This window comes from Somniosus microcephalus, chromosome 2 (genome assembly GCF_052327205.1).
Source record: "Somniosus microcephalus isolate GS21.2 chromosome 2, FLI_Smic_1.0, whole genome shotgun sequence".
In the NCBI taxonomy this organism is placed as follows: domain Eukaryota; kingdom Metazoa; phylum Chordata; class Chondrichthyes; order Squaliformes; family Somniosidae; genus Somniosus; species Somniosus microcephalus.
The window spans coordinates 147,575,833-147,591,230 of NC_140988.1; the positions used below are offsets into that span (position 1 = coordinate 147,575,833).

Consider the following 15,398-nt stretch of genomic DNA (forward strand, 5'->3'; position numbering starts at 1 on the left):
GGGCGGGCTCAACAAGGTCAATCAAGTTAAAATTGCGTGGATTGGCCGCATCTCAATGGAGGCGGGACTACAACCCCAAAAGTTGTAGTCCCGCCTCCTTCCCAACTTCTGAGTGAAAATCACCCCCATTAAGTCACTTCCAAAAGTGCACACAAATCTGTCCATGAATGTAAACTGCTGAAAATAAAGGTTTCAATGTTTGACAGCACATTACCAGAAACTTCACATGAACATTGACTAAACCTCTCACGTGCCTACCCTTGTGTGTTGTTGGTTGGTATGCTTGCAGTAGGATGAGGGTGAGTGTTAGAGGTGGCTCATGAGATGGGGAAATGATAATGCAGATCGAGAGAGATGGGTGGAGGTGCAAGGTAAGTTAGTGTGAGTAAAGATATGAGTAGGGTAGGGAAGGCAGAGTGATGTGGATGTGATGAGTGGCACAACAGGATGAGATTGAGTGTGGCTTGGCAGTAGCGTTTCGTGATCCACTGAGATCATTGAAAGGTTTGCGCCACTGCAGCCTGGTCCTCCTGATGACATCCCTGCTTCTGCCCTCCTGTGCAATGTGCAACCAGGCTGTGTTGATCTCCTGGGGAGGTCTCTCCCGCCCATGGGAAAGGAAGAGAACCTCCCTACGTGCCGTGACTCTCCCCATAAGCATATGGAGGGAGTTATGGGAGAGCCTGGGTGCAGCCATGCACCTTCGTGCCGTGTTTATCAGTGTTTGCAGTACCTCAATGCTGTAGAACACTGAGAGCAGAACTAGCAAAATCAATTTGGACATGGCCCCTTTAAGGAAACCGGCTAATGACGCATCATCAAATGACGTAATCAGACCCACTTCCTTTTAATTGGCTGGGAACCTCGTAGGGCGGGCTTAACAAGCCCTATTAACGTAAAACCACTTGGAGAATGCGGGCTGCAGTAGGCAGAAGGCTGGGACCGTGACACCAACGCTGGCCGCCCGGGACCCGTCTCAGACAAAATCGCGACCAATAATCGGGATAGATATAATTTGCTATTACCCATTTTAGACTATTGCATAAAGTCAAAATTGCCTCCCCCCACACAGCCCATGACTCAAACGAATGATCGGGAAAAATTGTAAGAACCACATGTCAGAATTTCTGATATATGCTCCAGGGAGACTAGGGCCTAGGAATTCGGTTGCGTGGTGCCCGTTGTTTGGGCACTTCGGGTGCAGAATTGGGACTAAATTAGCATTCGAGCAGCGCGCGCACGCTGCTGGTGCAGGGCCAAGTCTAGAGTTATTTAAATCTGTTGCAGTGACAGGGAGTGGTGCTGCAAGTGGAGAAGGCCTTGCTTCTGACTTCAAGGGTTCTGGTCAGACCACTTGCTCCCAGTCATGGGTGCTGTAGTTGTCATCCCCCTTGACATGCAGCATGACAGGGAGAAGGAGCAGAGGCAGCAAAGAAGAGAACAAGCTCCTCACAGAGGAAGGAGGAGAAGGGGTAGAAGGGCTCTCAGAAGGAGGCTTTACCTACCTGGGGTCTTTCAAGAGCAGTTCTCTTACCGCAACCTGATCCATGAGCAGTGTGTGAGGCGTCTGCACTTTACGAAGGAGGTGCTCACAGAATTCTGCCACTTCTTGCAACAAGATCTGCAGCTGCACACCAGGGCAAGGACAGCAATGCCAGTGGCTGTGAAGGTGACCGTGGCCCTGAATTTCTTCGCGTCGGGATGCTTCTAGACTGGAGCAGGCGACATCTGTCACATCTCCCAGATCGCCATCCACTGCTGCATAAGAGAGGTGATAGATGCTCTTTATGCCAGGAGAGGGGACTTCATCATCTTCTCTCTGACCAGAGAGAAACAGGCAGAGCGTGCACGTAGCTTTGCGGGCATCGTATATAAATGCTGAGTTGTAGCGCAAACACAAAGGTTACCATTTACTGAATGTGCAGTTGGTGTGCGATCATGCTCAGCACATCATGATATTGAATGCCCAGTAACCTGGCAGCAGTCATGATGCTTTTATTCTGCACCAGTCCACTGTTCTCTCAGTCTATGAGCCACCAAAACAAGCCAGAGGGTGGCTACTGGGCAACAAGGGCTATCCCTTGACTATCTGGCTCCTGATTCCACTCCGCAACACAACCACACATGGCCAGCATGCGTACAACGAGAGCCATGCTATCACACAAAATATCATAGAACAGAGCATTGGGGTGGGGAAGCAACAGTCCCGCTACCTGGACCACTCTTGAGGAGCCCTACAGAACTCGCCAGCGCGCGCGTCCCAATTTGTCGTGGTCTGCTCTATCCTACACAACCTCGCCATCATGAGGACACAGCTCTTGCCACCAGGGAAACGACAACCAGTTCAGGAGCAGGAGGAGGAGGAGGAAGAGGAGGATGCGGAAGAGGGAGGAGGAGGAAATGGAAGGAAGGAGGCAACTCAGACAGCCCCTTTCTGGCCGGGATATCTGGGATCGAATCATCTGCCTGTGGTACAAGTGACCAAAATCCCAATTCCCCATTCAAATTTAGTCCCACACCTTATCTTCCCTCTGTTACTGACCATCACAGCGTCCTCTTAGCCACAATGCTGAAATAAAACCACCACAAAGCAAACATTCCAATCCAACTTTGTACATCTATCCATCAAAAATTAAACAAATCACCTTTGTGCATTCCCTTAGTGCCTGTCTCAGTGTTCCTTTGCCTATCCTAGTGCTCCTGTGCAGTGCTACCCCAGTGGCTGCAGCATGGCTGGTGGAAGGCTGTTGACTTTCAGTGGGGGAGACTGCAGATAGCCTTGCAGGATGACCTCGGAGCTCTGGGCCTAGTAGGCCCTGCTTCGGACTGCACCACCTCCGCATGCAAGGCAGCAATCTGGGCTGGCTGGCTGAGAGGCAACAGCGAGGGCACTGGCGGAGTGGCAGTGGTGGGAGGATGAATGCTGTCATCCTGAGAGAGGACAGCAGGTTCGTGCTCCACGGAGCCACTGCCACTCCCCCGGGGCGGCGCCTCAGCAATCCTAGTAACCTGCTGGAGTATAGACTGCTGGACTACTGAGAGATCCTGCAAGTCCCTTTCAACACTGTTAAACCCAGCCATGATGGCAGCAGTCTGAGCTTGCATAACTTCAATCCGAGTTCCATTACAGCACTCAGATGTTGGGTGGCTTCTGCTTGTGCTGCAATGGAAGCTGATACTTCGGCCATCAGACGTGGCATGATGGTTGGGTCCGCAAGTGTGTTAATGGATCTGCCCACCCCTTCCACGCTGGAAAGGATGGGCTCCAAGCTCTGCCCAAAACCCTATGGAAGGCTGGAGCTGGACTCCTCCATGCTCCTTGACATTGGATTCAAGCTTTCTGGCAGGCCTGCCAATGCACCAAGCATTTCATTCTGCATACCCATCAGCGTTCTTCTGTAGGCCACCCCATCAAAGTCTTCACCCGAGTCCTGTGCAGCAGAATTCATGTGCGACCTCACCCACCAGGGAGCTGGCACCTGAGCTACCCTTTACCCTTGCCTTGGCTGCAGGCCACTCATGCCCGGTGTGTCACCACATGCAGATCCCATGTCTAACCTATCTCTAAAGTACTCAGAGCTTTTTTTCTATTCGTTTATGGGATGTGGGCATCGCCGGCAAGCCCAGCATTTATTGCACATCTCTAATTGCCCTGGAGAAGGTGGTGGTGAACAGCTGCTGTCCGTGTGGTGATGGTACTCCCACAGTGCTATTAGGTAGGAAGTTCTAGGATTTTGACCCAGCAACGAACAAGGATCGGCGATATACTTCTAAGTCAGGATGGTGTGTGACTTGGAGGGGAACTTGGAGGTGGTAGTGTTCCCATGCACCTGCTACCCTTGTACTTCTAGGTGGAAGAGGTCATGTGTTTGGGATGTGCTGCCGAAGGAGCCTTGGCGAGTTGCTGCAGTGTATCTTATAGATGGTACACACTGCAGCCATGGAACGCCGGAGGCGGAGTAAGTGAATGTTTAAGGTGGTGGATGGGGTGCCAATCAAGCAGGCTGCTTTGTCCTGGATGGTGTCGAGCTTCTTGAGTGTTGTTGGAGCTGCACTCATCCAGGCAAGTGGAGAGTATTCCATCACACACCTTACTTGTGACTTGTAGATGGTGGAAAGGTTTTGGGGAGTCAGGAGGTGAGACACTCGCCGCAGAATACCTAGCCTCTGACCTGCTCTTGTTGCCACAGTATTTTTTGGCTGGTCCAGTTAGGTTTCTGGTCAATGGTGACCCCCAGGATGTTGATGGTGGGAGATTCGACGATGGTAATGCTGTTGAATGTCAAGGGGTGGTGGTTAGACTCTCGCTTGTTGGAGATAATCATTGCTTGGCACTTCTGTGGTGCGAATGTTACCTGCCACTTATCAGCCCAAGCCTGAACGTCGTCCAGGTCTTGTTGCATGTGGGCATGGACTGCTTCATTATCTGAGGATTTGTGAATGGTGCTGAACATTGTGCAGCCATCAGCGAACATCCCCATTTCTGACCTTATGTTGGAGGGAAGGTCATTGATGAAGCAGCTGAAGATGGTTGGGCCTAGGACACTGCCCTGAGGAGCTCCTGCAGCAATGTCCTGGGGCTGTGATGATTGACCTTCAACCACCACAACCATCTTCCTTTGTGCGACATATGACTCCAGCCAGTGGAGAGTTTTCCCCGATTCCCATTGACTTCAGTTTTACTAGGGCTGCTTGATGCCACACTCGGTCAAATGCTGCCTTGATGTCAAAGGCAGTCACTCTCACCTCACCTCTGGATTTCAGCTCCTTTGTATGGACCAAGGCTGCAATGAGGTCGGGAGCCGAGTGGTCTTGGCAGAACCTAAACTGGGCATCAATGAGCAGGTTATTGGTGAGCAAGTGTTGCTTGATAGCACTGTCGATGGCACCTTCCATCACTTTGCTGATGATTGAGAGTAGACTGGTGGGGCAGTAATTGGCCGAATTGGATTTGTCCTGCTTTTTGTGGACAGGACATACCTGGGCAGTTTTCCACATTGTCGGATAGATGCTAGTGTTATAGCTATACTGGAACAGTTTGGCTAGAGGTGCGGCTAATTCTGGAGCACAAGTCTTCGGCATGATAGTCGGGATGTTTCGGGGCCCATAGCCTTTGCTGTATCCAGAGCGCTCAGCTGTTTCTTGATATCACGTGGAGTAAATCGAATTGGCTGAAAACTGGCTTCTGTGACGGTGGGGACCTGAGGAGGAGGCCGATATGGATCATCCACTTGGCACTTCTGGCTGAACATGGTTGCAAATGCTTCTCCCTTGTCTTTTACACTTACGTGCTGGGCTCCACCATCATTGAGGATGGGGATATTCAAGGGGCCTCCTCCTCCTGTTATTTGTTTAATGGTCCACCGCCATTCACAACTGGATATGGCAGGACTGCAGAGCTTTGATCTGATCCGTTGATTGTGGGATCGCTTAATCCTGGCTATAGTGTGCTGCTTCCACTTTTTAGCATGCATGTAGTCCTGTGTTGCAGCTTCCCCAGGTTGGCACCTCATTTTTAGGTACGCCTGGTGCTGCTTCTGCCATGCTCTTCTACACTCCTTACTGAACCAGGGTTGGTCCCCTGGCTTGATGGTAATGGTAGAGGGATATGCCGGGCCATGAGGTTACAGATTGTGGTGTAATACAATTCTGTTGCTGCTGATGGCCCACAGCGCCTCATGAATGCTCAGCTTTGAGCTGCTAGATCTGTTCTGAATCTAACCCATTTAGCACAGTGGTAGTGCCACACAACACGATGGAGGGTGTCCTCAGTGTGAAGACAGGACTTCGTCTCCACAATGACTGTGCGGTGGTCACTGCTACCAATGCTGTCATGGACAGATGCATCTGCGACAAGTAGATTGGTGAGGACGAGGTCAAGTAGGTTTTTCCCTCGTGTTGGTTCCCTCACCACCTGTCGCAGGCCCAGACTGGCAGCTATGTCCTTCAGGATTCGGCCAGCTCCGTCAGTAGAGATGCTACCGAGCCACTCTTGGTGATGGACATTGAAGTCCCTCACCCAGAGTACATTCTATGCCCTTGCTACTCTCAGTGCTTCTTCCAAGTGGTGTTCAACATGGAGGAGTACTGATTCATCAGCTGAGGGAGGGCGGTAGGTGGTAATCAGCAGGAGGTTTCCTTGCCCATGCTTGGCCTGAAGTTATGAGACTTCATGGGGTCCGGAGTCAATGTTAAGGACTCCCAGGGCCACTCCTTCCTGACTGTATACCACTGTACCACCACCCCTGCTGGGTCTGTCCTGCTGGTGGGACAGGACATACCCAGGGATAGTGATGGACGAGTTTGGGACATTAGGGCCTCGATTTTAACTCAGCTGCGGGCTATTGGTGTGTTCCCCGAATTTCGTGTTTCCCACACGAATCTAAATGAATGTGGGAGATTTTAACTCAATTGGCCAATTGATTTCCAACGTGTGGGAAGCCTTTGCAAATGGGTTTCTCATGACTGAAAGTCCCCTCTGATGATGTCATCATTGCTGCTGCATTTAAGGTCCACACCAAGCCTTGCTTCTTCTGCAAACTGCCAAGCTTTCTCCATTTGATGGCACAGTAACCTGCAGGAACAATGGCCAGCGGGAGGCCAAGAGAAGCTCCTAAGTTTGACGAGGCAGCACTACAGGCATTGGTGGATGGGGCTAGGGCCCACAGGGAGGTCCTGTTCCCTTCATCAGGGAGGAAGAGGCCTCCCAGTCAGACCAAGGCTGTGTGGATACAGGTGGCTGGGGAGGTCAACTCCTTGGGGGTCACACGGCGCACCTGGATGCAGTGCAGGAAAAGATTCCATGACCTTCAGCGCACTGGAAAAGTAAGTATGAAGTTCCCATCACCCTCAATCTGATCCCCATTGCCTTTCCTCACCAGCACTCAGCTTTAGCAATTTCTTCCTCCACATCCCACTTGACACTCACATCCATGCACCCTTACTCATTCCCTCTCTCTCTATGCTCACATTCACATAACTATTCCACCATGCAGCCCTCACACTCCCTATCATTCTGATGCTTTGAACACAACTGACAATACACAGGGAGGGCCCTTGGTCTTGCAACCTCACTCCATCTTTGTCTCCTTCTAAGTAGCTATGCTATGCAATCTCTACACTCACTCCTTCATTCTCACTCAACCTCCACTTGTCTCCCTCATTGCAGGAAAAGAGAGATCACAATAAAAGGGAAAGAGCCAGGGCAGGAGGAGGCCCACTATCATTAGCCCAGCTCACCCCCTGGGAAGAAGCTGTCCTGGAAATTGTCGGGGTTGAAAAAGATGCGCACGTTGGGGATGGACAAACGGGTGCATCACAGCAAGCTGGTGACAGAATAGTTTTCCATCTCTCTCATTGACATTGCATGAGTTGCTGATAATGATTCTGAAGCTATAACAGATGGACTTAAGATCATCTGCAATATGCAACATGCATGTAACCTTGACCTCACATCTCTAACTCTTTCCTTTACTCCCCGCAAAAGGACCATCGAGAGCCCCCATCCCCACTGTCCAGGAGGAAGAGCCTGAGCTTCCAGACTCCTCAGAGGAATCTGCAACCTCTGAGGGCACAGCGTCAGCAGAAATAAGTGCACCCAGCGCCAGCGCAGACACTCACACCTCGGTGGGATCTTCGGGACATAGAGTAGTGTTGTCACCTGGTGTATCACAGCTCACAAGTGAGCATCAGCAGATTGTGGAGACAGGGACAGCAGTGGAGAGTCCTCGTCAGAGGGCGCAGGACTCTGCCAGCTTAGCTCAGCTGCATGTCGACCCTCTGCCTCTGGGTCCATCCATAAGATCAGAGGTGATGGAACTCCATGCACAGATGCAGGAGTCTCTGACAGGTTTTGTCCCTAGGGTCGCTGCGGGTATGGAGCGAATGGAGGAGTCCATAGCGAACATGAGCAGAGCCTTGATGGAGTCATTGGCGCATGAACACATCAACACGGAAAGGATGGCTACCTACGTGGAAATGATTGCTGCCTCCATGGTAAGGCTGGCAATGGTAGAGGAGAGGAGGCCTACGGACATGGAGGAGGTTAGTCGCCAGGGTATGGAAAATATGGTGAGTGTTCAGAATAGAATGACATCTCTTGAGAAGCGATGGGCATCTATTGAACATAGAAACCAGACCTTCATGGAAGTCCTTCTGAGCAGGACTGCCATTGCGGATACAGGCCCCATGGCCCCCCTGATGTGAAGCAAGGTGCTCTCAAGCCACTTGCAGGCACGGAGGGGGAGCTGACCCATGAGAGGGAGGTTGGTGGCAGACCTTAAGGAAGTGGGGGTTCCTCTCCAGGTGCTCACACTTCCATGCTACTGCAAAGCCCTCGGTCAGAGCCCCACCGGAGTCCACACCCAAGTGAGATAGATGTCTCAACCCCTGCACAGCCGCAAGAACAGCAGACTGTTGACGAGCCCTCACAGGCTCACCACCCCAGAGGACACCCGCCAAAGGTGTCGAGACAGGAGCAGCAGGAAAGTGAGCAAGGGGCCTCCACATCTGCTGAAGCCACAGGGGAACTACGACGTAGGAGCACGCGTAAGAGGAAAATAAAGCACAAGTAGTCACAAGGGTAGTCACTTGGGTGAAATTTTATGTATTGTTAAAAAAAGCCATCAGATAAATTCTGTCAATAAAATGTCTGATGGCTACTGTTGTATTTGTAGCGTGTGTCATTTCGCGAATGGGACTTTCACATTGAGGGCTTAGGATTACTTGCAATTGTCAGTATGCTGGAGAAATAGCTAGGAATCCGCAGTGTCTTGGCCATTGTTGATGCTCAGGTAAGAAGCTGCGAGGCAAAAGTGCTTGATTGGCTAGGCTAAGCAAATCTGGCCAGGATGAGTGCGTTCCTTGCATCCCGGGCAGCAATGTTCTAGCGTAATGCTGCTGCTGGTTGTTGGTCTTTTGCAGGATGGTCGTTTTCGCCCTCCTCCTCCTCCTCCTCCTCCTCCTCATCATCATCATCATCTGAGGAGGGTATGGTCCTCAGGAATCTGCAAGCCACGACGTTGTGCCATGTTGTGAAGTGCACAACAAAGCACGACGATTCTGGAGACCCTGGCTGCTGAGTACTGCAGGGCTCCACCTGATCTATCCAGGCATCTGAAGCACATCTTCAGCAAACCGATGGCTTGCTCGATAATGGATCTGGCGGAAATGTGGCTGGAGTTGTAGCGCTCCTCAGCTTCGTTGGCTGGTCTCCTCAATGGCGTCATTAGCCAAGTCCTCAGGGGATAGGCCTTGTCTCCAAGTAGCCATCCGTGAAGTTGGTCTGGCGGCCTGAATAGCGGGGGCACACTGGACTGGCGCAGTATGAAGGAGTCATGGCAACTGCCAGGGTACATGGCACAAACATGCAAAATCTCCTTCTGGTGGTCACACACCAGCTGAACGTTAAGGGAGTGGAAGCCCTTGCGGTTGACAAAAATACCTGGATTGCGATGGGGTGCCCTAAGGACCACATGTGTGCAGTCAACGACGCCCTGCACCCTTGGAAAGTCTGCCAGATGAGCTAATCCAACCGCTCGTGCCGTCACACTTGCGCGATCCTTGGTGAAATTGATGTGATTGTGCGCGAGGGCAAAGAGAGCATTGGTTACCTGCGTGATGCAAGTGTGTGCGGCCACCTGGGAAATGCCGCTGATGTCTGCTGATGAACCCTGGAATGAGCCTGAGGCAAAAAAGTTGAGTGCGGTGGTGACTTTGATGGCCACTGGTAAGGACTGTCCACCTGGCCCTCTGGGCAGCAGGTCTTGCTGTAGCATTGCGCAGATGTCAGTCACTACCTCTCGCGAAAGTCGGAGCCGCCTTTGGCACTGCTGCTCAGTCATGTTGAGGTAGCTGACCCTGTGTCTGTGGACCCTGTTTGGGGGTATCTCCTACGCCGACGGGCTTCCAGGCGCTGGCCCCTTCTGGCCTGTGCTGCCTCAGGTGGGTGAGCAGCAGCCTGTCACTCCTGCTGCTGCTGCTGTTGCTGGTGCCTGGTGCTCGAGCTCCTCTAATGTCCAGAAGGGAAGGAAAAAAATGGCTCCCATGCTTCTGGCATATGCCTCCATTGAGGAAGCGCTGAGTGAAGGTGGCGAGAGGAGTTTCCCAGGAGTTCACACTGGAGATGTGTGTGAGGCTCCAACCATCCACAGTTGTGGTTAAGCCTGGTAAAAGTTGCCCCAGGTCTGAGACAAAAAATCCTGCCACCTGCAAATGATGGCTGATCAAATCTCTTTAATGGTTGACCTGCAGCTGATAGTCAGCAAGCCAATAGTGCTCCTGCCAGGTTTCACAGTCATGATTCCCACCAGGCATGTTTTACGTGGGAAAAGGGTTAAAAGTGCAAGGGACTGTTAAAATGGCATTATAGAGGCCATTCAGTGGTGATTAAGGGCCTTAAAGACCAGTCCCGCCTGTTGGATGCGGGACGGATTCGGGACCATCAGGCATGCCTGAGTAAAAATGGCTCGGAGTCGGGAACCAGGCGGGGGGGGGTCCCGACCGCCAGCTTTTGCCATTTTAACTCCCCGCATGCCTCCAAGCCCGCCTCCACGGCTCAGTTAAAATCGAGGCCTGGGTGTCAGTATCTGAGCTGGTGGCTGGGAGTGTGGTTTTGAGTGATGGTGTTTCTTCTTCTTCTTCACTCTCCTCTCCCTCTTCTTGTTCAACCATTAGCTGGACAGGCTGGATTTCTTGGGTGCCTGAAATGAGAAAGGCACAAGGGTAGGGTTGTGGTAACAGGAGGGGGGAAAGCAAGAGATGCTTCTTACACTATGTACAGATTGTTAATCAGGATTGATTGTAGGATGAGGGGGAAGTGGGATGTGAGAAGGAGGATAACTTATGAGGATACTAGCATCTTGTATTCTTTCAGCCCCGCCACTAGCCACAGGCTAAGCCATGCCCCTGTCAAGAATGGCCAGCACCGTCTCCTCCAAGGGGATGAGGTCATGCAGGTGAGCCTGTCCCCCGCTGGTTAAGGTCTTCTGGCACCGGTTATGCGCCACCTTTTCCTGCAAGAGAAAGTGAAGTGTGTCAGTGAGAGTGGTGCAATGTGTTTGGGTGATGTGGCTGTCATGGTTGAATAGCTGACAGTGTGTTCAAGCTGTGAGATGTGGATATGAGGCTTGCAACAGTGGTAAGTGTGTGCGGGTGAGGTGAAGCTATGACTGTGAGATGTGCGTCGTGTTTGGTAGAGTTTGTTGGTAGGTGAGTGATGGGGATGTGTGTGGTGCATTGAGCAGTGTGTGAGGCTAGTTGTGCAGATGGTGGGATATGGCATTTGAAGATGAATTCACTGAACTTGACCACTCGTGTGAGGTCATTAAACTTCTTCCTGCACTGAGTTCAGGTCCTCGCGGCTATACTGCTGGCATTAACCACCTGGCTATCTGCTTCGACTGCAGTCTTGTATGTTGCCTGGAGGGCCTCCTGGCCCTCTGTGGGAAGAGGACCTCTCTCCTGGAGTTGACCTCCTGGACCAAGGCCTCCAGATCTGCATCCGAGCACCTTGGAGCACTTTCTCTGGGCTGTTGAGCCATTACTCAGTCTTCTTGTTTATAACACTTGCTTCCACAAGCATTTCCAGCACCTGTTGCAGGCAGAAGCACCTCCCCTCTAAGAGGTGCAGACTACCTTTAAGAAGTGGAGGTTAGCTTTAATTGGAGCTAGCCATGCACGAACTTGGGCCCAGGTGTTGAGCATTCAGCCATTCAGCAGCGCATTCAGTGCTTGGCTGAATGCTTCTTCTTCTTAGGCAGTCCCTCGGAACCAAGGATGACTTGCTTCCACATTAAAAATGAGTTCGCAAGTGACTGATGAGTCCAATGCGGGACCTACAGTCTCTGTCACAGGTGGGGCAGACAGTGGTTGAAGGGGCGGGTGGGTGGGGTGCTTGGGTTGATGTGCGCTCCTTGCGCTGCCTGCGCTTGGCTTCCGCTTGCTCCCGGCGAAGAGACTTGAGGTGTTCGGCACCTTCCCAGATGCTTCTCCGCCACTTTGTGCGGTCTTGGGCCAGGGATTCCCAGGTGTCGGTGGGGATGTTACACTTTTTCACGTTAAGTAGCAAGCAGCATGAATTTTACGTGCTGCCTGCAGTCCTCCGAACGGGCAGGGGTTGCTATCGCATCGTGGTTGTGAAACCAAATTTCTAGGCCAAGGTTTCCTACAGACTCATAAAATTTCCCTCATTCTATAATTGTGGCTACAATTGCATTGCCTATTGCCCCCCTTCAATGCTCCAGTACAGGACATTTAAATGCCCTATTTTACTTCTGAAAAATTAGGATCTATAAAAGAAATACAAAATTTATATCCAAGTGAGAAAACATTATTCTGTTCTTCTGTTACAAATGTAAACAGTTTTCTCTTGTCACTACTGCTGAGATATAGGAGTGACCCCGTTGACATTATTTTAAATTAGTTATCAAAACAAAACACAAAGGAACATTTCTGTTTAAAATGTAAAAAAAACCACTTCTGATACATTCTATCAATTAAATTAATGAGAGCCATGAGATGGAAAGGAACTGTTGCTCTGGGATGCCAGTACACTATTGAAATATATTTTTACATTGATGTGGGTAATAATATCAAACGAAAAGCTTTTCCATGGTAATATCACTGTTAAATATCCCATTAAAAGTTAAACATTGTTGGATTAGGTGTATCTAGTGTTTTAACAGCGTATTGACTGCTAAACAAACATTATGGCCCTGTAAAACTAGTTTGAATTTTGTGTAGTATCAAATTTATCCATTTTAATAAAAATTATAATTTTTAAGAAACTTTAAAAAATATATATATACTTTTAAAGTTTGTTCATCTTTATTTCAGATTTACCTTTTCCCCATGTGAGAGCCCAATCTTTGTTTTGCTCTCTATAACATCTTTAAAACATCAGAATAAAAGGAGCTTCTTCACTTCCTGGTTCCCTGTCTGTGAGAATTCTGCATTGTGATTGGCTGCTTAGACAGCTTGTTGATGTCACAGCAGCTCATGCTATGGATTTCCCACGATACTGCACTGATCTCAACTGAACGTTGGAAAAGGCGAACTTCTTGCCACAGAGATCGTGAGATCTTTGTGGGAAGCTTTCTTTGGGGTCAGCGGCGAACACCTTTGCTTCACCGCTGACTGCATATTACGGGCCAATATGTCAATAGTGAACCCAGCTGAGGAGAGCTGGACTCAGCACCTGGCACGCCAGATTTATGCAGGAACCAGGTAATGGTTGTAGATTGCTTTTCAAACAGTATGCTGATAAAAAGTAAAATAGCCTAAGAAAGGCAAGTTAAAACTAATTTTTACACATAATTTACTGTCAGCTCACAAACAGAATTGTTATAAGCGTCCTTTGAGTATTCCTTTAACTATCCTCCAGAAAAGCACCAACCTCACAATAAACGGAGAGCAAGCCTCTTCTAGAATCTTCTTCTCTGAATGTATGTGCTCCTGTTGCCTTGTGTCAACAATGTGTTGTTTCTTCATGCACTTCATAGCAAATGTCACATTTTCATTCTTCATTTTAACCTAAAGAAAGAGAATTAGTTGCTTATTGTTACAGTTCTAAAGAATCACAGAGTGATGCAAAGATCTTGCATAACAAATGGATGTGGATTTCTTGGGCCTCGGGAATCCCAGCAGATGAAAGGAGGTGAGAAGGGCTGGATCCTTTATTGCAATGCTTGTGGGCCAGGAGGAGCAGGAGTGCTTCTCCCTGGCCCACCAATCTTGCCTTTTAAACATCCCGTGATCGGACTCCCCCCCCGCACCCACCAATCAACCGATCCCCTCCACTGATGTCAGTCGTTCCTCACCTATCCCCCGCGATGTTGGACTTACCTGCCATTTGCACCCCAGCTGCCTTCCAGGCTGACAGTTAACCAGCCTGTCAATCTGGCTGGCGGTTGGATGGGAAACCTGTTGAGATCATTTAAAACAGGTCCTGCCGTTAAATTCGGCAGGGCCTATGGGGAACCCTTACTTCCGGGCTTCCTGCCCACAAATCCTTCTCCCCTCCGCACTCTTCCGGCTCTGAATTATGCAGCCCATAATGTCAGATTGTGGGGAAAGCACTGACTGGAGTCCTGCAAGGATCAATGTTTGGATCCCTGTTGTTATTCATCTATCTAGGTATTGAAACTAAAAGTTAAGCTTGTCAAATTTGCTGACAATAATAGAGCAGTAAAGGCTGAGATCAATTATGCAGTTGTGTAAACAAATAACAAATTAAAGTTAACAGTAATAAATATAAAGTATCCACATGGGTTGATGTCCATAGAAAAGTAAATTGGGCATTGTGTGAAATGGGCTGCCAATTCACTGTCAGCAATTTCAACCCCATATATTTCTGACCATTAAAAAAGTGAAATGTCATATTTTCTATAGGAGGAAATCTTCTTACCAGCTCAACTCGCCCAAATCCACCTACCCCCAAGGTGGCGATGATCTCAAGGTTTCTGAATGGGGATATTGGAGAAAACGTGGCAACCTTCTCCTTCAACTGAATCATCTCCAAAGAGATTTCTCCCCCTTGTAGACATGTGGATATTCTACGCAGAATCAGATATTGAAGTAATAAATACTGAGAACATAATCTAACATTCATTTTAATTCTTTAAGAGTTAAAGAAAAAGTGAAGGAACCGATCAGAAGGAGGGATTAAAAAGAATAAAATTGCTGAACAAAGAAGGTTTGAGTTGTTTGTACTTAAATTCACACAGTAGCCTGAATAAAGTTTCTCAGCTACAAGCAGAAATTACTATTGGGGGTATAATATAAAACATGAGTAGAAACATGACTGAGGCTAGCGCAGGACTGGAAGCTAAACATTCCCAATTACAAAATATTCAGTGGGGATGAAGCACGAAGAAAGGAGGGGGTGACAGTATTAATCAAATAGCATTTGACTAGAATATAAGTTTGATTGTGAAGAAGCTGAATCTATTTGGTTAGAGTTCAAGAATAAGAAGGGATATTTTACTCTATTCAGAGTCTACTATAGACCACTGAATGGTGAAAAGAAAGTAGATGAAGAGATATGTAGATAAATTAGAGACGAATGAAGAAATAACCATGCCGCAGTAATGGATGACTTTAATTATCCAAAGATAGACTGGGATAAAAGTAATGTAAGTGGCAAATAAGGGGAGGGGTTTCCAGAGGACTGGAGTGGTGCCAATGTAACATCTCTATTCAATTAGGGAGAAAGGGATAAACCAGGTAACTATGGACCAAGCAGCCTAGCGTCAATAGTCGGTAAGCTTCTAAAGGCCATAATATGAGATTGAATTAAAATTCATTTTGCAAGACATGGGGCATGTGATTGAACTTCGGCAGGAGCATAAAAAAAGCTGGTAGAACATTGACCACCTGTTATACACCTGCCTGATTTTTTC

At 49.1% G+C, this 15,398-nt stretch overlaps 1 protein-coding gene across 1 annotated transcript in view; it reads right to left on the reverse strand.

The window, feature by feature from the left end:
- Nucleotides 1-15,398, reverse strand: part of prkg2 (protein kinase cGMP-dependent 2) — a 179,100-nt gene that overhangs the window by 67,325 nt on the left and 96,377 nt on the right. Inside the window, exons 8-9 of the mRNA XM_085965162.1 lie at nt 14,405-14,552; nt 13,394-13,530 (exon numbers count right to left, since the gene is read on the reverse strand). Coding sequence (XP_085821288.1) covers nt 13,394-13,530; nt 14,405-14,552 — 285 coding nt within the window. The remainder of the gene's footprint in view (nt 1-13,393; nt 13,531-14,404; nt 14,553-15,398) is intronic.